The sequence below is a fragment of the Salminus brasiliensis genome, chromosome 7, assembly GCF_030463535.1.
Source record: "Salminus brasiliensis chromosome 7, fSalBra1.hap2, whole genome shotgun sequence".
Lineage (NCBI taxonomy): Eukaryota > Metazoa > Chordata > Actinopteri > Characiformes > Bryconidae > Salminus > Salminus brasiliensis.
In genome coordinates, this window is record NC_132884.1 from 25,805,344 (window position 1) to 25,833,290 (window position 27,947).

The 27,947-nt window shown below is 38.6% G+C and overlaps 1 protein-coding gene across 10 annotated transcripts in view; it reads left to right on the plus strand.

Moving 5' to 3' along the window:
* lrp8 (low density lipoprotein receptor-related protein 8, apolipoprotein e receptor) overlaps nucleotides 1-27,947 on the plus strand; it is a 136,676-nt gene that overhangs the window by 94,995 nt on the left and 13,734 nt on the right. For all 10 annotated transcript variants that reach the window (XM_072684324.1, XM_072684330.1, XM_072684328.1 and 7 more), the window contains exons 6-14: nucleotides 3,820-3,945; nucleotides 4,446-4,568; nucleotides 7,055-7,174; nucleotides 7,527-7,652; nucleotides 17,411-17,582; nucleotides 21,715-21,942; nucleotides 23,068-23,186; nucleotides 24,131-24,270; nucleotides 27,648-27,789. In XM_072684324.1, the coding sequence (XP_072540425.1) occupies nucleotides 3,820-3,945; nucleotides 4,446-4,568; nucleotides 7,055-7,174; nucleotides 7,527-7,652; nucleotides 17,411-17,582; nucleotides 21,715-21,942; nucleotides 23,068-23,186; nucleotides 24,131-24,270; nucleotides 27,648-27,789 (1,296 nt within the window). The remainder of the gene's footprint in view (nucleotides 1-3,819; nucleotides 3,946-4,445; nucleotides 4,569-7,054; nucleotides 7,175-7,526; nucleotides 7,653-17,410; nucleotides 17,583-21,714; nucleotides 21,943-23,067; nucleotides 23,187-24,130; nucleotides 24,271-27,647; nucleotides 27,790-27,947) is intronic.

Sequence of the window (27,947 nt, forward strand, 5' to 3'; positions counted from 1 at the left end):
AGCAGTAACAGGGCCAGGATATTGTATGATCACCACTCATCCCTGCCTATGCCTGGCATTACACATTGTGCCAGTAGGTTCATGATTATCTGCTCCAGAAAATCCTCTTCTATTAACAGTACATTTCTACAGGGACTAGACAAGCTCTGTGTGTGTGTGTGCATTTGCACATCTGTGTTGGCAATAGGAACAACTTAAAATAGCTAAATGCATTATTTATGTTCCCACAAAGACTTGGACATATAGCAAATAATAACCAAGCTATGCAAAGTACACAATATTTGGTAGAGCTGCCTTTTACACAATATTGGCTCCAAATGTTTGGGTGACTCTGCACTAGCTTTGCACTCTGTTTGGCAGTGTTTTCTAATTTGTCTTCTAATAGGCTTGTAGTAAATAGTTCAAGTTGGTAGAATGGCTTCTGGGCTGCATTTTAAGAGGTCTTTTAAGAGGTTGAGGTCAGAATTTGGATTAGGTCACTGTAGGGCTTCCCCCTGTTTCTCTTAAAGCTTTGGCTTTTTGCTTGGAACCATTGTCCTATTGAAAAGTGAACTTTCTCACAAGCCTCAGTTTTTTAGACATTTAAAGCAAGTATTTTTTCTTTGCACTTTACTTTGTTCATTCTTTCGTCAGTTTAAACAAGATTTCCTGTCCTTGAAGATAAAGTACTTCGCTGTAGGGATGGTATTTCTTGAGACATGGGTGGCGCCAGGTTTGTGCCTCCATGAGTGTTTTCAAAGTTGACCACAATGAATTCTTTATTCCTTGGGTCACTCTTAAGCTTTCTTGCAAACAGACATGTTTTTTTTCCTAAGTAATTTCTTCATTCTTGCCACACAAGCCAGTTTTATTTAGAGCACACCTTTACTTTTCCTCCATACAGTGAACTCCGTAGCTCATTCAATTGACTGTGGTGCTCCTCATGAGAGCTTTTGATACTTTTGTTACACCAAAAAACTTTCAGACCATTTTACTGTTGCAAACAAATTTGCCAGTGTAGAAATAAAATCCTGCAAGTTGCAGCACGCTCCCGTCATCTCAGTTGCTATACGGTGGTCCGGATACCTGTCTTAAGTCTTTTTCTATTCTTGACGTTTATGGGTTTTTAGTCCTAGCTGATGCAAATTGCATCCAAAAGTAGCTCCTGTTTCTGCTCCCCTGTTCAACAGATTCTCTTCTTGTAAATTTCCACCAGGAGCCTGATAGGAAATAATCTTAAAGCAGTCTAGTTGCAGTCTTGCAAATAGTGACCTGGCCTTTTTTTTAATTTGAGTAATGACAAATTTTAAGTGTCCTCTAGTTCTCTGTATGGCCAGCAAGTCAAAGCTAAGACAAAGTGAGGTTAGAGCAAATGAGCTAATAAAAAAATGTGAACCAAAGGCTGAATATGTTGCGGTTAAATATCTTTCTACATAATATAATACTATTACTATACACTGTATAAAGTGATATTTTGAACCAGCGCACCTCTCCCTCACTTACTCCACATTCAGACATTGAACTCTATAAGCACATACTGTACATTATGTGATTGACCTTCAAATTCTAGGAACTCAATAATTCTAAGATGTATAATGCCATTTCCAGAGGAAAGCTCTCTGCCGAAGTGATAAATGATACCTATTTATCAAAGTCAGTGATTTGCATTTTGGTATGTCTCCACAAAGCAGAGTGTAACATAAGAGAAAGAAATGCAGAGTGGGAAAGGAGTATGATGGATGCATTGTGGGTAATTGTGGTGCCTGATGTGGCATATTAAGCTGTTTTTTTTTTTTAAACCCACTCATCTAGAATTGTGTTGGAATATTATGCATGTGTCTTAAATATTAATAGTCTATATTTAACAGTTCAGATATACAAGTATATATTTAGACATTGCCATTTGAGAACATTTCTCAGCTCTGCTTTCTTCACAGCTGTGCTGTACTTTACCAAAATATTGCTAGGTTTAGTACACATATTTGACTACAGGGCAATACCCCTCTCTTAACTACCTCACTCTTAGGTCATCATTATCATGCATTCAGTTGGAACAATTATAACTGCGTTAAACAAAGAAAATTAAAATCTGTTAACAAGGGGAGACTTTCCCATTTCCCGGTGCCCCTGGCCACAAATTTTGGCCACTTTCACAGCTCGTAATCTTGGGAGCTTGGGATCCCGAATGCCACAGCAGTCATACCATCAAGAGATTGTCTGTTTAAACCCCAGTGATTCCATAGCCGGCAGTCCTAGACAACGTAATTGGCCTTGCTCTCACTGGGTAATCATCATTCAGCACCATACTAGTCAGTGTGGATGTCTGTTAGCAGATCTAACAGAACAGACCGTTAGATTTTGTTGGGATTCACCAACTGTAACATTAACTTAACACTGCTAATGTGGTGCAAATTGACAGCTTTTTCTGCAACTTGGACAATATCATGAGGACTGAGTTAGAACAAAATGCATGTACTATCAGTGGCAGTGCTAATAACATAAAGGAGGAACTGGGATAACAGTGAGGGGAATTTTGTTTTTAAAAAGCATTCAGGACATTAGATAGATGTTTAACACTTTTTCCTGGCGTTGTATTTAGTTATTGTCAATACAATGATGTATATCAGAAAAAACATGTTTCTTTAATTGTGCCCACAACACCTGATTGGTGGCCAGTGCAAATTTTAACTAACCCCTCTCAGTTGTCTAGATCATAGTTCTCATCATTCTTTGCTATAAACATCACATGTTGATATCAAAAATGCTGAAACCCATGTGTCTCCATTCATATTGTGTGTGTGTGTGTCCTTTTAAATGCATGTGTATTTCTAATCTATGCGTGCACGTAGACTGTTCCTGAATACGTATGTGTGTGTTTGACAGCGTTGCAGAATGTGCTCTTTTGACACGGTTCTCAGCTCAAAGCCATGTAAAGCCGTGTCGCTGGTTGAAGTGCCAAATTTAGTGTGGTGCCATGCACCAATGTCCTGTTAGTTGCTTAGTAACCATGTGTGTGTCAGCTTACAAAAGAGGCCTCTTGAGTTTAAGAGTCTGTTCTGCAGTCTTCTTGGACCCACATATTTCTCACATTATTTTGTTTCAGTTTTGGAGCATTTGCAAATGCTTTTCCAAAACCAATCACAAACCAGAAGTTTGTCTCAGCATTTATCTGATCCGGTCTGATCCAACTTAAAAATAACAGACCTTTTCAAACTGCTTAGTAAACACAGCCTCTGAACTGCTCTGCTTTGACAGTCTTTGCCTTATCACCTTTAAATGATTACTATTAACTCTGGTAATATGTGTTTTTTCTATATTTTAATCACACTTAGTAATCTTCATATAGAATGTTTTATTATTTACTTGTTGTTCCATTGATTTAAGGGGTATTTTTTACTGTGTGCACGGCTGTGTACTTTTGTGCATTGTGTCTTGGCCTACATAGATGAGCTATAACTGATGTGGCATAACTTGGCTCTGGTGTGCTGAAATTGATCATCATTGTGTCTCGTCTTTCTGCTGCACTTCTAAAACCCAACACATGAATAATTAAACATGCTTTAAAAAGATGAATGAGAAAAATAACATCTCTTTGCTCAAACAGCACAAATCACACAACCTACCACTTTCTTATATCCCTATTTCCCTAAGGCATTCAGACAGTGACAGATTGGTTTCAGTGCAAGGCATTTAGGGGTTAGTGTGGTTGTGAATGAAGGATTGCTGTAGAATTTAAATGCACTTGGTGTTTGACTCTACTGCAGGTGAAAAGAAAGCTGTTAGTTAAACTGTGCTTTTCTCTAAAATTAGTTATAAAGGTTCACTTTCTGTGTGTTTCAGCTCTATTGACCTGCAGGCCAGACGAGTTCCAGTGTGGTGATGGATCCTGCATTCATGGTACTAAGCAATGTAACCGTGTGCATGACTGCCCTGACTTCAGTGATGAAGCAGGCTGCATCAACAAGAGTGAGTCCTGCTATTATACCTCTTAATTTTTTGTGTGCAGTTTTTGTACCTATCTATAAATAACTACAGGTTGTTTAGGCATGAGAGACCTTTCTCCAACAAGCTTACACATTCATGGCATTTAGCTGATGCTCTTATCCAGAGCAACTTACAAGGTTACTTGTATTACAGAGGCGAGCCAAAGTAGTGTTAGGAGTCTTGCCCATGCATACTTATTGGTGTGGCACAGCATAGTAAATCGACTGGGTATCAAACTCCTGTCTGGTGTTGTCCATTGTGCCACACCAACCACTCGTTTTTGTGATCGTTTTTGGCATTGCTTGAATAATTGACCCAAAGTAACACATTTTGCTGTGTGAAAATCACATAAATCACATGAAACCTGCATGTTGATTATCTAGTAGTTTAACAAAAGATGTGTATTCCTGTACGTAAGACTATGAAAATTGCTGATGTTTAAAAAGAAAGGGAATTCACCAGCTGTTTGTGTTCTCTTTCAGCTACTAAGTGTGATGGACCTCTGAAGTTTATGTGTAAAAACGGAGAGTGTATTGATGGTAACAAGGTCTGCGACAACATCAAAGACTGCAAGGACTGGTCAGACGAGCCGATTAAGGAGTGCGGTACGTGTGCAACACAGAGATACGCATACGCTCACAATTTCTAATGAAAAAACATACAAAAAAAACCAAACATTTGAGACCTGAAAAACTCTGTTGCGCAAAAGTAACTTTAGAAGCCCACAGAGGAGTGCGGTCAATGATATTGAATTATTCAAAATGATACAGATCTTACATTCAGTGCAGACATGCATGTTTAATAAATATACAAAATGTTGTCTGGGCAATAAAGTAGTAGGCTATCATGTCTTATAACAAAAAGGTTTTTAGGTTAAGAAATCTTCTCCTTCAGATTAGGTAAAGCTAGCATTATAATAAATCAAACATTGAAGCTAGTTGAAGCGAATATGTTTGGGGGAATGTTAGCAAATTAAATTAAACAACCAACATGACGACATGCAAATGACTGCATTAATAATCACAGAGAGATTGAATCTCAAATGAAAACACTGTACAGCACTATAGTCCAGTTCAGTCTGATTGATTCATTAAGTTAACTTTAACGATCAACAGTTAATGCAAACTAAGCAGCATGAAAGCTAGATGACTGATTTCAGAAATTCAGTTATTTATCATTAGACGTTTTAAAAATACTTACAATACTAGCAAATATAAAACCCCAGAAAGTTTAACTTACCATAGTGTCATCATAAATATGTCTGTTTGGAAGTTTCCACAAAGCTTATATAAAATAAAAAAAGAAAAGAAAAATACCACCAGAGCACATGTTTGAACACCACAGCAACCGTTTCAACTCTCGTAGCCTAACCATTTAGCTTGACTGACAAAGGAATGTTTAGAGACAGTTGTGAGTGGCTGAGAGGCCTGTGAATCGTTATTTTGCTAGTGGTCAATTTGCTCATTATGTAAACAAGTGTAAGACGTCCCCAAGGTGCCTTTAGTAAGAAAACGTGCCTACATTACCCATCAGCCTACACACAGAAACTACCCAGTGTTCAATGACCTATAATTACCCCCCCCCCTTCTTTCTCTGAAGAAACCCTGTCACCCTCAATCACGGAGAGTAAACTAAATTGATCAAATCAGACATGCTAAGCCAGAACACTTAATCATTTTCAGTTATGATATTTTACCTACAGCTGTGACTGCAGTGGCCCTGCGATAATGTTGTCTCCATAAGAGAATTTGATCAGTGTGCTCTCCATCTCAATTCAGCAGTATGTTAATTGAGTGCATATGACATTTCCAAAAGGCCATCTTGTGTTTGTAAATGTTCCTGCACAAACAGCTAGCTAGCTCTTTCGCGCACTCTCTCTCTCTCTCACTCTCTCTCTCTCTCTGCCTATTTCTCTCTCTCTCTTTGTCTCGAGCCTATCTCTCCCTGGTGGTTTATCCACAGTTTGAATCTTTAATGCAAGATATATAATCAGATGGCTGGTGTTAATTTCCCAGAGGCTCCTGCTCTGCTCTCTTCGCCCTGCAAATGAGATTAGAAAGAGCACCTGGTTTGCCGCACCACCCACCCCAAACCCCAGTGCATGCTGGGCCACTTCCAGGTGGCCCACAGCAGCACAGAGTGCTCTACCTGTGGGGCCAGATCACAGATTTCACTTTCAACACAGTCCTGCATGTGTCAGTTAACTATAATACATGATGTACATTTGTCCAAACTCGTATGTCATCTCCCACTGCTCTCAACCCGATCCCTCCTGCTCGCCCATTCATCGCCATCTAAGTTTTTCTCTTTCTCTTTCCCTCTCTCTAGGCTTGTCTGCCATTATACTGACCTTAGAGGCTCTTACTTGTTCTCACACACACATAATCACCCATGTTCCTGCTCATTCTACAAACAAGCACAACCATTGCAACCATACTTGCATCTATAGTCATTTATAGACAGACAGTCATCCGTATACGCACGCACAGCATGCAGACTAATTACTGTGTACCTCACAGCGTTTCGTGAAAGCTTCTTGAGGTACTTATGATAATGAGCATAGTTTCAGGGTTGTGTCTTGAGGCAGGATGTTACTGCATTTCCATAGCTAACTACAGGGAGTAGAATAATATGTTGGTTTCATAGCAATTAGAAAGTAAACACATTTGTACGTGAAGCTGCAGTGTGTGTTTCTGGCTCCCTGCAGTGAATGGAGAGTGTTTTAAAAAGCCATCATCAGACCCCTGCTCAGATGCAGACATTGCTCAGATGTTTTCACAGACCTTTGCTAGATTCCTTTTCACTAAAACCCTCACAGCATTCGTTTTTTAAGCATTTAAAAGAAGTCTCTCACCTTTCCAGCTCCTCCCTGTGCAAGAGAGGAAGATTTCACTCTGCTCATCACTTTCTCATAAGGTCCTGGCACGAGCTGGAGACTCCGCTGAGAAAATGAAAATGAAACAACTCGCCTGTCAGTTGCTGTCAGGTTGCCATGGGCACATTTCACACACCATCCAATCCCAGCTGGAATTACTGACCTTTTACTCATCCTGCCCCCCTTCCTCCCTACCCTGTCTTTTCTCCATTTTAGGCCTGAACGAATGTGCCAATAATAATGGCGGCTGCTCTCACATATGCAAGGACCGGCGGATAGGCTACGAGTGCGAGTGCCCCTCGGGTTACAAACTGCTGGATAAGAAGACCTGTGGAGGTAAAGCTTCCTCTTAAGCGTGCCATTGCCATCCTAGAACTATAGTATCTTCTGTCTTAGGAAAATTGTATGTTACAAATCACAGATCTTGATAGTTTTACTTAACAATGGTAGGTCCATTGCGCATATCATGCTGTATTTGAGGACAGTGTGGAGGTGTACTTTAATGTATGATAAACTTACTCTGTGAACCATGCAACCATACCTATGCCTAAGTGATGAAAGTGTGTAATTTGTCGACTATGGTGGAGGGGATATGGTAAAAGCAGCACGTAAACTCAACTTAGCATCATTCATCTATTCCTGGACAATTAAATACACATCTGTTCACCCTTTTCCAATGCCTTTCCAGACATAGATGAATGTGAGAACCCAGACACCTGCAGTCAAATCTGCATCAACTACAAAGGTGACTACAAGTGTGAATGCTACGAGGGTTACGAGATGGATCCAGTTACCAAGACCTGCAAGGCTGTGGGTAAGTCACCACCAACTTCAGATCAGTCTACTATCTTCTACCTGTGTTTTCATTCTGTACACTTAATTATTATTTTTTAATTATTTTATTATTATTATTATTATTATTATTATATTTTTATTATTTATTATTTTTTTAAAAAATGAAATGGCAAATCATCTGTTTGATGATTACCACCCCACCTCATCCACAACTCCCAACATCCCAAAAGTACTGGATACAGCACTATTATTTCAGAGAACACAGTTCCGCTACTCCACAGTTCAATGTGTGGATATTGCATATTATACCCCTGTAGCCCACGCCTGGCATGAGGCATAGGGCCAATAGGTTCATGTTTTTCTTCTCCAGAGAGTCCTAATCTGTTGGCAGTACCTCTATACAGGGACTAGACAAGCTGTGTGTGCAATTGCATGTCTGTGTTAGCAATGGACTTAACTTAAAGTAGCTGATTGCACTCATTAAAAATGGTGTTCACAAACATTTGGACATATAGTGTATATATAAATGCAAGCTTGCAAAACAGAATGTTTATATTTAATTCCCTAAAGCTCATTATGGTAATGCAGGTTTGTTTTGGTAGCCATTACTGTTTCACACATTTAACACAACTCTGGCAGTGAAAGTAATGATCACATTTGAGATATGTGTGTGCTTTTTCATTGGCTCTTCAGTTGAGAGGTTAAATCAGTCGCTTTCCACAGTGAAGACCAGGGTTGAGCCCCCTCAGGGAAGCACAGGGCTACCCTAATGACACATTCCTGCCAATCTAATTACTCGATCGCTGTGTGCGTGTGTAATGTAATACCATCTGTTCTGTCACTGCAGTCCTTAATGATGTATCTGTCATAGAAACTCATTTTGCAATAATGATAAAAATCTGATTAATGATGCAGACTTACTATGGATCCCACAGCAAGAAATAAACAGTCAGGTTTGAGCTTGTGTGGAAAAGCAGAGGAAGAAACTCAAGCAACACCTAGAAAACACGCTCTTGAAAGGCCTGTTTGTGTTTTTTAACTGTGTCATTACAGAAGACATTGTGTTCTAGTCACTGTGTTTAGGCTTTGTGCTTCTTCCTCAAAAGATGTCCTGACAATAAGAATAAGCTGGATAGGGTGTGTTGGATCAGAACTATAACTTTGTTGGATTTCTATGAGATTGTTAGAAGCACTGGGGCCCAGTCCTATTTGTTTGTCTCATACAGCACACAAAATGTATTTTCACAAAAACATAAGTTTATCTAACATTTGTTTTTATTTTATTTATATAAAATGTCATGTTTCACCTAGCACTGCAGCAGTAGGCATCAGTAGCCTTTTTTTTCATGCTTGCTTTTGTGCACAGATTGGACTGTGAACTAAATAATTATGCAGATCTGTAAATGTTTTGTAAATTTTCTTATTTAGCAGATGCTCTCAGTACAAAAATACATTTATTCATTTATATTTAAACTCTCCATCATTGCTCTCCCATTGAGATGTGGCAGAGAACGATCACTAATATGGTCATTGCAAGAAAAAAACGTTACATGAGTTAACAAACAAATAAGGCAAAAAGAATATTGCCCACATCACGTCATGATGTTTTGAAGTTGCCAAACGATAATAATTAGAATTATTACGAATTTTCGAACAATGCTGAAAAATGCTGTTGCTGATTATACCACAGTTAGCTTCAACCTGGCAATGTGATTGTCTGAGAAACATTTAATGAGTGTCAATATCTTGTAATAACAGCACTCCAAACACATCTCTGTCGGTATGTGTCCACTGCTTATCTATAATGGCCAGGAAGCAATTCAGTTACTTTTGTCTCCACCAGCTACAAAGCGCCAGTTTTGATGAACGGCCTGTATGTGTATTTGAAGCATGATACTGATGTACCATCCTAACAAAAACACTGCAGTGAAAGCATATGTCTGAGAGAATCACAGTGAAGAACAGTATTGCTAATGCATTGTCACTTAACACTTATTCTGAAAGCTTCAGCTGGCCTCAAAGCTGACTGACTATAGCCCTCAGATTATAAAGCCTTAATCAATCATTGCTGCAACATAACTGTTTATGACATAGTTAGAGCATTACTCTAAATGCTCAGAGTGCAAAACTGCCCAGCAGGTTGCTGCAGTTTCCTGATGGGGCCTTAAATGTATCAATGTCAAGGCTAGTGGGCACTCAAGGAATTATTTGCGATGAGGCATTTAAATAGGTTATTAGCTCTAAGAGGTCAATACACCTTAAAAGTAGCAGAAGAGGCAGGTAAGAGAAGGACGAAAAATGAAGTCCCAGGAATGTCTCAGTCATTAACTACGAACTCACTAATAATGAAGATGTGGATACAAGAATTGGTTCCGCTTAGCTCTAAATGGCGTGGAAATTGCATTGATTACCGCAGTCACAGGCAAATGAGTCTTTATTACCTCCCCGGCAAGAATAAGTCTGTGCCATCAAAGAAAGGAGGGCATTTATTTGCAATGTAGCATGCATGCAGTCACACAGTCTGGCCACACAAGCTCCCTTAAGGAGTGAAGTGATCTTTTGCTCTGAGTGCACTGGTGAGACAAGGGAAAAGCTATTATTCAAGCTTCATCTTATTTGATTTGAAAATGAAATGCCATTTCCTGATAAATACGAGATGGCTTGCTTTGTGATTGTGAGGTGATGTGGACTTGATAAGGTTTGCCAGTTTTAGAGACTACACTGTAGAAGATTCCAGAGTGTTCCGGTGTCTCTGTGTTTATAGAGTTTGTCAGCTGGAGGGACACTGTTGTTAGGCATATTGTGCCACCCTGAGCTGGAAAAGACACTGTCTCAGGCGAAGCAGTATGCACAGCATTCTGAAATATTTCCTGTTTCACTAATGTATCATAATGCTTACTGCAAGACTTTACATCCTGTTTTATTGTCTGTTATTAAATCAGTGTTTCAAATAGTATTAGTTCTTTTTCATTTTAAGTGCCATGTCCTACATATTTGTGCATTTTGAAATTTTGAAACATTTCTGGCAGAAACCGAATAAAATTAAAAGCTTGTCCAAATAACAAATACTGAACATAAAACACATTTTTTGCAGGTTTATATAAGTATTGGCACCTTTTTCACCATTACATGAATATATAAGTATATGCCATTCTTTTGTCATTCTCTGACACTTTAAAATGCTTCCACATAGCCGGTATGTTTGCTGCATTAAAAAAAAAAACGTACTCCTCCCTGGTTACGATTTGATTGCATCAAAAGCAACTTTTTGATTGCATCAAAAATGCAATGGTTCTGTATGAATTTTTTAGGCTTTTCACTTATTCATGAACAAAAGTGATTTGTTTTTTATTCCGAATAATTTCAGTTACCGAATATACAGCTATCCCTACTTGAAACGATTATTAGAAAAAATGTACCTTCTTAATTTGATGTACATTATATGTCCAGCCGTTTTTAGACACTCCTTCTAATGAATGCATTCAGCAACTTTAATTTGCACCCATTGCTAACACAGATGTGCAAATGCACACACATACAAGGTGAAGAAAAGTACTGCCAAGTGACATTCTGGAGCAGGTAAGCATGAACCTATTGGCATCATGCCTAATGCCAGGCATGGTCAACAGAGGACGAGAAGTTACCTCCTACTACAGTTTTGACTGGAAGTTAGGCAGAGGTGGTGGAAAGGTGAGGGAATATATTCAGTTATATTACTGATTAATATTACTGATAAACTAAGATGCTTCCCATTGTCATCATATACATAAGCCCAAAAGGTCAAATGCCTTGTCACTGCGGTTCAACCAAAGAATATAGAAATACCATGGGATGTGCTTAATATAAAGATAAAGATATGAACTATCAAGGTTTAAAAAGTCTATTTTGATTTCAGGTTGACTTCATGGTCATCTTTTGCAGGATGTTATTTGTGAATGTTTATGGACCAAATCATAAACCATAAAACATTCTTATTTTACCATTTATTTATAACCTCCATCTATCACTTAGAATTAAAGATGCTGTTTTTGTTGCTGTAGCTTTTAAATGATCTTTGGTCTGATCGTCAGCCATGTTCTGCACCTCATTTAAAATGTTATCCAGGCTAAACCACTCCTCATAACTGGGACATAAATAGGCTATAGATTAGGGAGTGAATGGACTCCCCAATCAAAATGCTTTTGGAGCTTCTTTGATGTTTTCATGGTTTTTCATATTTGTTCTTTAAAAGTATTCTTATTTCTGAACTGAATTTTTCGGAATGTGCTCAGATTTAGTAAACCCGTTGTAGTAAAGCCGTTTGTCTCTGAAAGAGTTCCTCCTGCAACTCTGAGCAGTTTATCCTTTTAATCCATCTGTCCTTCATCTTTCCATCCATCCACCACTGATCCACCTTCAGCCTTCTTCTATTACCCACATGTGCAATGAAACTCCATGAAATTATTGTGATACCACAGATGTATCTTTCATGTGAAAAGAATGAGTTGCTCTGTGCTCATCTGCTCATCACCCATTCATAAGCATTAGCAGTTGAGCTGAGAGACAGATAAGAGACTCATGCTTTGACGCAAAAGGCGGCCGAGCGTTATTTTTCCAGAACCCATTTCTCTGCTACAATAGGGACTGCAAACATGACCTTTGGGTTGCAGTATGACGGGTAGTTTGAATAGCAAGGCTCCGGGAGTGGCTAATTACTCAAAACAGTATGCAAGCACTGCATGACCCAGCTACTTTTGTCTTTTACAGATCATTTGTTACTTTTATAGAGTGTGCTTTAATTTGGCTATCAGTGGAAAAAGATAAGCAGCACCTCAGGCACCATGTTTCAGAATTAATTACATTTGAATTACATTTTACCCTCGAATTGCATTAATTAAATAATATATTGAATTCATTGTTTTATGTATTATGTATTGTTTTAAAAGCTTTTGATCTTGTAATACTTTACTTTATTAAACTACACAAAATCAATATAAAAATGATTTAAAAGTGCTGACTAGGCCTAAAAGGAGAGCATTATGCATATCTTAAAGCCTGTGACTGTAATGGTTAACAATGCACTAGACCACACCTAAGGACTCCAAACTACCTCTTATGAACTAGTAGGATCTCTCAGATCCTGCTGGTCTTCTTTTTTAGTTGTTATAGGAAAGCCCTTCGGTACACGTAAGAGGGGAATGTAAAGTAAAGTTTGGGTGTGAATGTAAAGTTAAAACCTATTTGGTGATGGCTTTTATGTAGTGCTCTACAAATATATAATTTATTCTGTTTTGTTTTGTTTTGTGTTTTTTTTTTTTAAGTTTATTGCAGGTTGGTTTATTTTTTACTTTGCGTAATACTTCATTATTTCTACTATCCATCCGTACTATCCATAATCATTCATTAATTATAATTGAGGTAAAATATTCAGATAATTGTGGTATTGATTAGAGTTTACATTGCCCAGTCCTATCTAATACTATAATATATTTGGGAATTATATGATATAAGCAGAATCTGCTTGGAACAAAACAAGATTAGAACTGGTACCACCTGTGTGGTAGAGGTCAGTTATTGACTGATCATTCTGTATGTCCCTCAGGGGCCTATTTATACTCATGATCTGTTGCCACACATGGCAATAATCCATGCCATCAATAATTACACTCTACCCATGTGTTCACAAGTATGTTTTAAGTTTAACAAATAACAGCACAATGTTGTTGAAATGAATTAGTTAGATCAGCACGTACAATGAACATGTGTTTTAGGACACTTCGTTAGGTAACAAAAAGTCCTTTCTGCAAGGGCAGTGTTGCAAATGAAGCCTTGAATTTTAATGAAGTACTTGACTGTCACTTTAAGAGGCTGTCTTTCCCATTGGGCAATAATCCAGCCGAGCAGCTCCTCACACCTTTAATTAGTTGTGTTTGTCAGAGACAGGAGACAGCACTGACCTGACACTCACTGCAGTCGCTCTCCACTGGGGCACACGCAGCACTGGGCGCTTAGCCACCCAAAGCCACTGCATTCTCATTAACAGAATGAGCTGTGCTATAGTCTGCTCTGCTGTATGTTGCTAGTTTGAACTATGTAATTTGGTTTTAATGAGCAGGTGAGCAGCAACTCCAGGGCTGTAGGAAAGGTGCACCGTCATCAGCACACAGCTTGGTCTGCAGGTTAGGTTCTTTACTCATGACACATTATTTCTCTCTCTCTATAATAGGGTCATATTTTGCTCTCTCTCTCTCTCTCTCTCTTTCTGTATTATGGCTGTTTATATGTTCCCTTGCTGTCATGTTACAGTCTTCTTCACTTACACCTGGCTTTCACCAACCCACAGCTTCCTCTCCTCCTCACTAGATCTCAGCTGGAGAAAGATTTTAAAAGGCCATTTTTCTCAGCTTTAGATTTATGTACATGCTGCACTGTAGCACTCATATTCCTCTGCATTTCCACCAACAGCTAGCATTTACCTAATGATTTTCACAAAATTGGGTCATTTACTATATCTGTCAGAGGGCAGAGACAACCAGCTTATGAATGCTTCTTTTACCTCTAAGCAGTAAGTCTCAGTATGTTTATTTACCATATACGGTGTATAAGAAATATACTGTGAAAAAACAAGTTGAGATGCATGTAAGTGGATATGAAAAAGCTGAAAAGTGTGTTCACTACAGCGTGATGTGAGAAAGATGTCTGTAAAGGGACAAAACATGCAAAACTGATAGAGATGGACAATTTAGGTCCAGAAAGTGAAAGTTTGTTCCAACTGCCGGGCCGCTCTGCTGATTTTTACTTTCTGGACCAGAATTTTTCATCTCTAAAAAATGACTTTCCTTAATTGAAACCAAAGAGCAGAAAACAGCTGCTTTTTAATTCATTGTTGTTTTTCTGATTAAGGACCAAATCATTTACATATACCCACCTATTCTATACCCATCAGTCTTAAAAGCACTGTAAACACGTCTGTTTACAACAGCCTTATGACAGAGTTTGGAAAATGGTCATGAGCCCACATATGAGCACACACATTAAAGCCCACATAAGTCATAAGCAGACCACAAGGGGAGGAGAAATTATGAAAAAAAATGTATTGTATGTACCCTTCAAGTGATAAATCTTATTGTGACCATTCTGTGTGAAGCTGGAGACGTCTTACTGATTTCTTTCGATCCACTTAAAGTGAATAACTGTTCTGTTAAGCTCATCTCATGACATTACTCTCCCCCTCTTTCTTTCTCCTACATATACATTCTGGAGGAGGGATGTGAGATTGATGACAGCAACTTCAGCAGATGGGGGAAATGATTGAATCTTGACTTGGGCTGAAAATGAAAATATTTGCTCACAGTGCAGCGGCCCATCAGGGGCATTTGAGAAGGGGAATGAAATACCCCCCCCAAAAAGTCTCTTTTATTATAGTGAGGCCACGCAATCACCCTCTAGCCCCCTGCTCAGGCCTGATCACTAGGGTGACTGAAAGCCCAGCTAAACCAGCCTGGCTTTACCCACATCACGCTTTGTGATATTGAAAGCTTGGTGGGGAGGGACAAGAGGGGGTGGGGGCATGGTGGAAGGAAAGGAAAGGGTGTGTATGAAACCCCATCTATCAGCACCACTCATCTCTCTTCATCATTGTGAAACCTGAGTGCTCTTCACACTCTTACAATGACCTTTGATTGTGTGACGTGTGCTGTAAATCTCTCTCTCTCTCTCTCTCTCTCTCTCTCTCTATCTATCTATCTATCTATCTATCTATATATATATATCAGGCTTAGCTGTACAGACATGATTTGTAATTAACAAAGTTGCTAGGCTTGTATAACACAAAAATACACCCCCACACACATTGTATGACAATTTGTAGTCAACTTGGACAGAAAAAATGACATTTTTGTATAGTAATTTAGTATTATTTGATCATTCATTTAGTAATATAATAGGATTAATAGTAGTAGAATAATGAATACTAGTGGTAAAGTTTGTGTTGTTATTATTGCTATAATAATACTAAGTGACCATGAGTACACCTTCTCTACAGAAAACATACACATACACATAATGCACAATTGCTGTTTCCTTTGCTAAATTTATAATAATGCATTTGACCAGGGTTGTCCAAACTATGTGTAAACCTGTGTGGCTTTTCTAATAAAATCTAACCACATAATCAGGAGACACTTTATTTAGAGTGGTCCATTTTAGGTTTAATAAATCATACTCTCAGTAACACATCAACAACAGGGGCAGTGATGAGTGTCCTAGTTCAGTTTTCTAGATGTTTACCTGAGAGATCATAAAACATATGGTCTAATGCAGATCATCCCAACATCCTCAACAAGCTGTGATAGACATGCTTGACACCAGTCTGACACTGGTTCTTAGCTGGATTAGACTGAGATTAGGAGGCCAGGGTGAGGGTTAGGATTAGGTTTTGGGTTGAGGTTAGGGTTAGGGCTAGGACCAGCATGATGGTTAGGGTTAGAGTTTGGGTTGAGATTAAGGTTAGGAGAGGGTTAAATTTACTGTAAGGCTGGGTTAAGGGATTAGGTTTTGCCTAATTGAAGAACATGAACATGTTTTTTCATCTTATATTTACATTTAAGTCTACGTGATGCAACATACCATCAGTAAATCTGCTTAATGTTAGCAATGCATCAACAGGTCATTTTCAGGACATTTACCTCAGTGTCTTCAGATGCTTATCTGCTGCTACTACACTGATATGCATTGATGTGTTTACAAAGAAGCACTCAAAAAAATGCATACTTCACAATTTGCAAAAATAGCAATTAACTGACCTCAAATATTTTTAGGAGAAGAAATGTCAGGAATGCAATATCAGAGTTTCGTCATTCAGTAATGTGCAGTAATTTGCTGTCCCAAACTATCCCCTCTTTCTCCTCTTTCATCTTTCACATTCTTTAACCAGCAAGCCTAAAAGGGATCTTAATTCACTGTGCTTCTGCTGCTGATTACTACCTGCTCCTCTATTCTTTTGGAGCATACTGATGGACAGGAAAGGATAGAGAACATAGAAGAGAAGAAATGAGCATTCTAATGCTAATGCAGAAATTCTGGTCGTAGAGCGCCTATTAGGTCTGGCCATAGAGCCCGTATTACGAATGAAAAGGCAAATGAAAGTTTAATGGAGAGAAAGGGAGGTAGAATGTAGGAAATGAGGGATATGGGCTGAGTTTCCTCAAATGAACCTTTTTTTTGGAAATTGGCAAGTAAAATCTTAAATTATTTTAAAATCATCTTAAATTATGGAGCTGAATGTAGTGGAGTTGCTGATGTTGAGAAGGTAAAAGTAGTGGAGTCACAGGTGAGTCACTAAGCCACTCTGACTGAGCTCCCCTAAAGTAGACACACACTCACTGCCACACACTGTAGGCTATTTACCTGGACACACTACAACGGGTTCATGCCCACACATGCAAACCTTTTAAGACAGGTAGATAACCTTGAAACTTAATTCAGGTTCACTGCTTGTACACTGCACAAGCACACATAGACCAATAACTAAAAGACTTTTAATTATCCAATTATCCATTTTATATTTGTTAATATTATGCATATCAACTGGTGTTGTTCAAAAGCACTTACATATATTTTCTTATTTTAAAGACTATAACCAGACAAAGGACCAGTTATCCAGTTTTCAGTTGTCATAGTTCTATGCGCAATCTTTGCCTTTTCTAAAGAACCTGATTCCCAAAACCATTCAAATGTTAAAACCATTTCTGATGTTAACCTGTGTTGTCTGATGCATCCCTCTGGTCATCTTTATAGGTAAGAGCCCGTACCTGATGTTTACTAACCGCCACGAGATCCGTCGGATTGATCTGGTGAAGAGGGACTACACCCAGGTGGTGCCCACTCTAAAGAATGCTGTCGCACTGGACGTGGATGTCACCACCAACAAGATGTACTGGTGTGATCTCTTTCATCGCAAGATCTTCAGGTATACATAGTTAGAAGACTATAGGTGGAACAACACATTAAGTTTTCTGCTAAAGGCACTTTTCACAACTATTTTTTTTTTGGAGTGAGTGCGTTTTTGTTACAATTAATTTTGAGCCAGATAAGGTTACCTTAATGTGTTATGTGTAAGATATGTCAATTTGGCACATTTCATTTTGACTACAAAGCAAAAAAGGAAATTTTAGCATGATAAGATAAAATATGAAATGATCAAATAAATGTAGGAGGATATAGACTTCTCTCTTTGTTTGTTTGCGGAGGCTTAGTTGTTACACCTTACACTGTATGGAAGCTGTAGCCTGGTTAGCTCTCACTTCTAAATATATACACAACTCAGTGTCTCAGTGTCTATATATTCAGTTCTTAGGTTGTATCTAAATCCTCTAGACCTACAGTCCTCTCTAGGTTGTACTTTATACAGTAATCCTGTTATATGCCAATTAAACATATTGTATTAGGGGTCCTTTATTAGTATTACTATTATGAGACCCTGTAGAAGCTATTTTAGCACAAACCCGTTCTTCTCCCTTCCTCTGTATCTCGGCATCTCCCTCATTTGCAAACTCACAGCCAGGCAGTCTCTTGATGAGCAGCTTGATGGTTGTCTAATATTAACGAGGGTATGATCGTTTGTAATTAGAGTTAATTGCCCTGATAGGCCTAAACGAGGCCGTTTGGCTGCTGAGTGCTGAAGCTGAAGCCTCCTCACTGTGCTCTTCAGCTCCTCTCAGTTTCCTCCCTCCCTCAGTTCCAGCCACTGTTTACAGCATTTCAAACACTCACTATCATGGACTGGAAATAGACACACATAAATCTGTGTTCTTTACAAATGGGTTCTCTCATTTTCTCACTATCTAGGTTTTCAGCTGGTTAACTATTGGCTGAGTGTTGGTCCTAAAGGCTGAGTGTTGGTCCTTAACACACTCCTAAAAACCCAGAGAAATGTGCAGCGGGTTTACAGAGAAATATTGCATTTTGAACGGCTTCTCATTGCTGTTTTGTTACTGTATTTTACATTAGAAGAGAGCAGATTGCACCGACAAGCATGACGACTCGAGAAATGTCCATTGATCATCTAGGCACCTTACATCATCGCGGTCATCTCTTTTTCTTTACTAACAGAAATAGACTGTTTAATCTCTTTATCAGACAGCAGGTACCTGCTGCTTTCTGTCACGCTTTGAAGCCACGAGTGGGCAAAAAAAGAAAACACCTGATCCGTCAAATTACTATGTGCATTACATTATTTATTTCACATCAGAATTAATTTTATTTTTTCATCTAAACAAACCTTTATGCACATATTGGTTATTCTGTTTGATGTGTACCGTTTCTGTAAATGTATGTGTGTGTGTGTGTGTGTGTGTGTGTGTGTGTGTGTGTGTGTGTGTGTGTGTGTGGAAAAATGTGGATGAAAAGTCTAATGGTTACTGTCTTTTTTAATCAGTTATTGAAACTCTCTCTCTCACTCTCGCACACACACACACCCACACTGTCCCTCTGTCATTCTCTCTTGCTTTCTCTGCATCCATCTTTCTCTTTTCCTCCCACGCATGCATTAATTATTTCAGATCTGCTGAATAATACTTACAGAAGCTCAGAATTCTCTCTCTCTCTCTCCCTCTCTCTCTCTCTCTCTCTCTCTCACTCGTTCTGTGCATGTGTATTTTTGTTTAGTTCACATTTTGTTCAAACATGCAACGATGTGCCATTTAACTGACAGTTCCCCAAAACAATTAGTCTAGTCTAGTCTAGTCCTCTAAAGCAGTGGAAGATTAAGTGTCAGGATGCCACTGGTAAAGTCCAAAGTCATGACTAGTGATGACCACTACCACATCCGTATCACAAATCTAATGAAAAATAATTCTAAAAAACTTTACAAAGCCACATTTCTTGGCAGTTAGTATACTGTTCTGTAGATTTTCCAAATGAAGCATCTGGACTTTTTGGAAGGAACAAAGTAAAATATTTACGAAATTTGCAAAAAAGCAGTTCTAAAAACCGATTAGCCACACAGAATACAGTATTTGGTGGTACACTGCAGCATAAACAGTTTTTGCACTTCACACACACACATTCCACCTTGCATGACTTAGACCTACTCTCTCTTCCCATGTCATCCTGATTCCCATCAGTCTCTACAAAAACATTTTAGCTGCACCATATGCTGCCTTTAATTCATTCCCATCTTTAATATGCCCCATTACTCATCTCCTATTGCTCCCTGAAAGTCTGTGGGTAGAAAGACAGTTCACAAGTCTTCAGAAAGTATTCAGAGAACCATGTGAAGCTTTCTTACTCCTCTGTTTCATGCTGGTCTGTGCATCCTGACATGAAAAGTGTTTTTTTTTTTTTTTTTTTTTTAGGAGATTACCTTTACAGTGTAATTTCCCATCACTTGGAATGTGCTGGTTTCTGTTGGTGGTTATTTGGACACATGTGGGCTGATTAGCAATTACAAATCTCTATCAAAATATGGCTGTTTTAAAATGAGGGCCACCTGCCTGATCCAGTTTAATTATGAAGTTAAGCCTGAGTAACAACTGGATTAATAGGAAATTATAAAATCTTATTTATTGACTCTTGGTGTACTCTGTGACTTGTTCTGATGCTTAAAGGTTTAGTTTAATGCTGTTTTCAGAGTGGGCAATCAGTGTTGAATCTGGACTTTCATAAGTCATGCCAGTGTTGTCATTGGCCTAATTCATTCAAATTAGCATATTATTAGCAAATTAAATATTAATTTAATAATATTAGCAAATTATTGGCTTTGCTGTGCGTTCTTACTGACATTTTTACTAGTTTTATTAATCTGGTGCTACCGTCTTTTCCCTCATTTGCATGTGCTGTTAGGAAGTCATTACATCATAGTGAAAGAATCTAAAAGTTAATTTCCCTATAAAAAGTGAAAAGGAATTTGATGATCTTATCTTAAATGCTTTCAATTATTTTTGGTTACACAGGCACGTTGTGAGGCATGTACATGCTCACATACTCTCTAACCAGTATATTTAAAACACTCCTCACTTATTAGAATTTGTGGCTCTGATTCTGGCCTATTTTGACACTGTATGTTCTGTTTTTGACAGGTCGTTTCTGAGGTCACATGAGAAAATACAGCAGTGTTAAGAAAAAAGTAGCTCAATGAGAACCTCCACCATAACTTTATGAATAGAATTTAACGTGCGGCACATTTTGTGTGCAGTAATGCCATTATCGCAGAGTTTTATGAATCTGGTTTACTGAGGTCCAATACTACTTCATGTAAAACACTTAAATTTCTTGGGTAGATGTTTTGCTTAACCTAATGTCTGCGTCCATGCTGTGCTTTTAGCATGTGTATCAGGCTTGTCGGGTTGTTACTGGCTGAAAACAGTGTCATTCTTTATTCTTGAGTCTTCTTTCATAGTCACTTCTTTCATTCTCCTTGTTTGGTGTTTTTGTGTGTCAGCTGGATTAGAAAGGGGCCAGTACACCTGCTCCTAATAATAGAATTCTTAGCTAAGCTAGAGTGAACATGAGAGAAATGTTTCCTGACCAAGTCTGCCTCTGTCCTTGAGATTCTTACAGCCGCACCGCATGACAAGAGGCCCATTCTGTGCGCTAGCGCTCAATGTGGGGCAGCATCTGTTAAAGAGCCATTCATTTAAGAAGCCACAGATGGAGCATTACTGGGTTGTAAAGTTCTACCCTAGTAGTGACAAGTAACATCACATCAAGATGATGAGTTGCTTTGTAATGAGCCTGAGAATGCAGTGACTCAACTGATCATAGCCTGCCATTCACATCAGCTGCCATCATGCCTCAAAGTGAATTCATATAACATTCCGTAAATGTCCTTAGCATCGGGTTAGTGAGCAAAAACGAGTAATGCCTAACATTTACATGGTCGTAGAGTCATTATTAGAGAAATGGACAGATGTTGGCTGCTTTAATGTCTGTGAATGAATATAGACAACAACTGGGTGTGTGAGGTGTCATATATAAAAACTCACTCACAAAGAGGTTGGGAGATACAGCCAGTACATTGCGATTGAACATCAACAAATTGGTACCATCTGGTCCTAAAGGCTGTAGACTCATGTGTATGTTTGTGTGTGTGTGTTTTTCAGTGCATATATCAACAAAGCCAGTAACTCATCTGAACAGAACACACTTATTGACTCAGCACTACATTCCCCAGAAGGCATAGCTGTGGATTGGATCCATAAAAACATCTACTGGACTGATTCTGGACACAAGACCATATCTGTTGCTACTAGTGATGGAAAGAAGAGAAAGGTGTTGCTTGACACTGAACTAGGTGAACCACGTGCAATTGCTGTTGACCCGAGACAAGGGTAAGAGAACAGAAGAATCTATTTTTCTATAAATACACTAGTACAGCAAGGCAGTACATTCAATAGCATTCACTGAACTTTAATTTTCTATCAGTACAAGGACAATGCTTCAGAATTGTCAGTGTAATCAATATCCTTACAGCCTGCACAATAAACTTTAATTGAGATTTTTTTAAACTTAATTTGATTGAAAATTCACTGATTGTGAAAGAACTATTATACAGCTTCCAAAATTAGCTTAACCTAATTTATGTGAAAGCAGTTTTTTCTCCATTTTACTTCTAGAGTACCCTCCACCTACTAAGCTTGTGCAAATTGCAACACTTTCATTTAATATTTGCTGTTAAAAATATAATGCACACTCATGTCTTCAGACCTCAGCATTCACAACTACATTTCCTCTCAATGAGCTTCTAAAATGTTCGGTCACACACTTTCTTCGTCATGATGGCTCTATTCCCTTGAGCCTCTTTCCAACAAATTACTGAAGTAGAGAAGCCTGAAAAACATGCAAATGAGCAGGTCTACATGAGAGCTAATTGCTGCCTGTGGACAAAGTGCCTGCTACTCTTGGATGTAGTTAGGTCTAAGACGGCTTTTGATTAACATATACTTATCTGAACTCCCCTTAAGTCTCGACAGGTGTTGAGTTTTTTTCTAGATTTAAAAAGAACAAGATTGCACATACATTTAAACATGTGGGTTGAATTTCGGTTTTAATTTGCATTTAGTTTATTTTATTACTTTTTTAAGTATGTTAGATTCTATAACTTGAGCAAATATGAGGTATTAGAGGCATTCATTTACATCTTTTTATTTGAGAAAGATGTGTCTTTGCTTATTTTGTATTCTCTTTTATTGTTTCATGTAAGTTCCTAGTTGTGCTAGTTGTGTGACTTTGAATCTAATATAAACTTTGACCTAATAGAAGTCATTTTAATAACCAAGTTTAGGGTGTATTTCCAGTATATTTGAGTGATATTAAGCAATAGTTGACTTCTCACTGTTAGGAAATACCAACAATACTAACAGTACCAACATGGAAGTATGTACTTTTCAGGTTGAGCACATCATTTTGTTTTTAGTTTTTATTCATGATTTTTAATTATTTTCTGATCTTTTTAGGTTCATGTATTGGTCAGACTGGGGGACACAGGCCAAGATTGAGAAGTCTGGGATGAACGGGGTGGACCGGCAAGTGCTGGTCTCAGAAAGAATTGAGTGGCCCAATGGGATTACTCTAGGTAAAAAAAAAAAGATGTATGAATGTTGAATGGCTCATGACCTTGTAATATGGAGTCACCTTTGTTGGCTTGTGCTATTAAGAAGCAGTAAACAAACAAGCAAAAAAACTTGAAGACCAAGCACTTCCACTATAATATATATTTTATACTATACAAACTACAGGTTAATTTACATTCCATGCAAAATATGCTTTGGGAGCTGGTTGTAGTGGTAGTATTTTTTGCGACCAGTATTACTGACAATAAATAAAGTCATCAAATTTCATTTCTGAATCAATTGCTGAGTAATACAGCTATGATTTCTACTGGGCCATTTCTGATCTGTGTTCTGTTTCGTAATTAAGAACAGGAGAGAGACATCTGAGAGAGAGAGAAAGAAAACAATAAACCTAGCGCAGAGATGTAGAAAGTCTGGAGAAGGAAAGAATACTAATAATAGGGAGCAGTCTCCAGTGACCGGCAGGGCTTTGAATCATTTACAGTCTCTGCTTTTCATCAATCACTAGCGAGTTTAAGAAAAAGTAAATGGAATTACACAAGCAGCGCTGTCGATATTTTCATTATTTGTCTGACTCGCTAAAGTAGAAAGCCTTTTGAAAAAGCATTTGTGGTAGATGGATAGAAAAAGAGAGTTGCCAGTGAAAGTGTGAAATGGAGTGTTGCTGTGTCTGTCTGAGAAAAAATTATTTTTTCAAAGGAAAAATAGAAAGTAATTCTCTTTCATCTGAAGTGTAAGAGGAGAGAAGTGTAACCCCCTCCTCCCCTCCCATTTAAGTCATTGATTCTGGGCACAGTGGAAGATCTGATTATTGTGTTAGAGATGTCAACTGCAAAATGTGAATTATTTTAATGTGCCTTTCTGACCAGTTCAGGGCAATGGTATGTGAATGAATGCCTGCTTTATAGCCTTTATGAGAAGTAAGAAGTTTCAATATTCTCGACAGATTTGTCTAGCAGACGTCTGTACTGGGTGGACTCTAAGCTTCACCTTATCTCCAGTGTGGACCTAAATGGAGACAACCGCAGAGTTCTGCTCTCCTCTATGGATCATTTGGGTCACCCTTTTGCTCTCACCCTATTTGAGGTAAGCTTTAATTTAATATTACAAAAATAGAGATCATTTCACTCCAGTTCCAAAATTAATGTATTTTTCTATTACAGCCTATCTCTCACTTTCTTTCTCTCGGTGATTGAGTGTTAGGTGCATATGTGCAAAAGCCGGTGTCATTATATTCTAAGCTGTCAGAATAGACATCTCTCCTAAAGGATGCTGTCTCCAAAGGATGATGGCTTATATTAAGCAACCTGGTTGTGACATCTCTGAATGGGCTGGTGATGGATATTCAGAGACAGATGGTGCACCTCTTTTATCAGGCCTGAAAGCTGAAGCCCTGTGCAGGCAGATGGGCTAGGGCTTGTGCATCTAATAAGCAGAGCGGTTGCATGTCAGCTTCAGCTGGTTTTGTTGTAGCTCAGTGGATCTTGTACAGTGTACAGGTCTCTATACAACTCAAAGCTGTAGAGATGTTAATAACTGGGGTCTGGACCTGTAGCTGTTTCTGAGAAAGCTGGGTTGCAGTGATGTGTTTTACAGGTGTGGGGCCTGTGGAGTCTGATACACTTGTCACGGACACCCTGTGACATTGAAATAGATTAATGCAGTCTGAATGTCGGAATCTAAATATAAGCAGACTGAATCAGGAAAAAAAATTAATACTTTTTTATTGTAGCATGACCACCACTGTTGTAGCTTTAGTATTAAATGTCACTCTTTTCTCGCTCTTCACTCTTTTGCTTTCAATCTCTCAAATACAAAATATCCACAGTATACTGGCACACGCACACACACATATACACACACACGCTCATTGTGAACAGCATGCAGTGGTTTGAAATGTTGTTGCTCACTGGGAGAGCACCGCAGCCCAGTAGATGAATGGCCTTGGGTTGTTGGCAGCAGCTAAAGACACAAACCAAATTAAAAAGCCTTTACAGGCAAGCAGCTCCAGAGAAGCTGTGAGGCAGGACTCAGCCCAGGCCATACATCAGCCTCTGCCCCCGACAGGCCAGTCGATGAGCCTGCTCAGCACAGGGGCACCCAGGGGCCAAGCCCTGCAAAAAAGGAAACAATGTGTTTTCCTCTTTTTTAAACTTTTGTCCTTCATACTTGAGAAATGAGGTGCCATGCTGCGGATGCACCCTTGAGGCTGCTCCTAAACTACTGCTAAAGTTCTCCACTGGGTCGTACCCTGTTGAAGATTTGCAGCAGTGAAGAGGTATTCTATCGATAACAAGTGTTCCTGCTGGTTTTGACAGTCTTTAGTTTTTAATGTTTTGCAGATGAGAAAGATATGTTACAATCCCTGTTGAGTTGAGTCCACTGTCAACATTTTCTCTTCAAATACCAGTTTATCTTTTCTTAAAAATAAATGTGAAACAGCATTTTGACATTTTTTTTGCCATATGTTCAGTAACAATAAAAACATTTGGTTATTTACAGTAGTCTGTTTTACTGTGTTCCAGTTCAAATTCTGGTTCATTCAAATTACTGTCTCTCCAAAAGGGGATGCTATCTGCATTTAAAGGAAGGAAAGAATATCAACATAAAGTGGAATTTGACAAAGGATATTTATATTTATTATATTCAGCCATTTTATATTAAGTTAGTACAAACTCAAAAACCTGAAACACACCCTATGTTGATACACAGACCCGATTGGAGGAACAAGACATCATCAGAAATAAAGAAAGTCAGAAAAGCACTAGGGATATTTAGCAAGTTCCTTTTTTATTCCCTCAATTAATTCTCATGGTCAGCTAGCTAACCCATGATTCTTCACTGACATGCAGGAGCCGGATGTCAAGAAGCTCTACAGACTTAATGCAAAGAAATAAATGTGTTTAAAAAACATTTTATCTATACAGAATAAAAATAAACACTAAACATTTTGTATGACATTTAGTAATAATTTCATCCACATTCCATTCATTTCTGAATTAATATGTTGTCTGATATTTGTTTTTTATATTTGTAAAATGCATTGAATGAATTGGTATGCATTTCTGTTTGGTACACTAGTCATTCAATGTTCATACAATTAGAAGGAAATCTGAGTTTTTACACATTGCAAAAAAGAAAACAATAGATTTACAAAGTTTGATATAACATTGACAACATACATACCCTATATTAGTTCTGTCTCAGGGTGGTTACTGGTACAAGCACCTTCCAGTGATTTGCCTCTGCCTTGCATCACCAGTAGATTTTTAGTCCTGTAGTAAAAAGCTGAAGGATCTGGATCTTAATTAAAAGCTGACTTTCCTAGCAAAGGTTAATCCTGCATTCATGAGAGGATGAGAGTGAGATTTTTTTTTCTCAGTGGTAGGCCAAGGCTTCATTTGAAGTGTGATGAAGAGAGTCCCGCTGATCAGTCATTGAGAGCAGCACCTGCTGAAGCTCCAGAGGGATGCACAGCGTTGACCTTTCCAAAAGCAGCCCCTGGTAAACAACTTCTAATACAGGGGCTCTGAGCAGGCGTCCTGAGTTGAGAGTGTGTCTCTCAGCCTCGTTTTCATTCATACTCCCTCACGCTGCCCGGATCATCTACTTCCAAATCCTCTGCAAAAAAAAATAAAAAAATGGTGTGAATGTCTGGTAGTCATAGTAACAGCCCCGTCTGTGCTCGGGTTTGTGGTATCTCAGATGAGAGCGAGAGAGAAAGACAGAAAGAGACAAATAGAATAGGAGAGAATGGCAGAGGAGGTGTTGTTTCTCAGACAGGCATGAGAGACTCTTGTAGATGTGAGTAAGAGATAGCAGCATAAGCTCTAATTAGACTGATGAAAAACTTGTGGCGTGATCAAAAAGATTTTTACTATGGAGCCTCTTTCTCATTCTCTGTCTCACACTCAGACATACACTCCTGACCATCACACACACAGCACTCACGCACACACACGCAGCACTCACGCACACACACACACATTCTTTCACTCTTCTTATTAATTTTGAACCACTGTGTGTCCCTCTGTATTGTGTTTTTTCCCTGATTGCAGCATCTTCTGCTAGGTGCCTGCATTCCCATCATTTCCCCTGCATTCCACCCCCCTGTGTCCATTCTTTCCTGTCTGCTCTCTTGATGTTTCTAATCAAAGCACCTGTGCCCTGTATGAAAAAGCTCTATAATTTCTCTTATTTGTACTGCAGTTCTAGCCTGGGGCTAGTCTGGTGCTAATGACATCAGTTGATGTATTTTACTTAGTAATATACAATCAAGAAATTTTTTACTTTCAAGAAACCACTGCATTAGATTAGTAGAATTCATAGGAATATTGATGCTGTCATGCTAAAACCTTGTATCTCCATTTTTGTTACATACTTTCATGATAAATAGTCCAATAGACATGCTCCAGAATGACTTGGAAGCCAATCTTTTTACATTGACTTCCATTTTTCTGCAGGACCGAGTGTATTGGACAGACCTGGAGGATGAAGCCATCTACAGCGTTAACCGACTGACGGGGCACGATGTGGCCATGCTGGCACAGCACCTCAACAATCCCCTGGATGTAGTGGTATTCCATGAGCTTCGGCAACCCAAAGGTCTGACTCACTGTCCCCTCGCTAGAGCTCACTGATTACTGACAAACAGGTTTTTATCAGACATTTCCGGATGTTGTATTTATCAGAATTTCTAAATTCGGCAAACTCATTAACTGTTCTAGCCTTTCATTATTCTACTGTTGTTTTTATGCTGATGT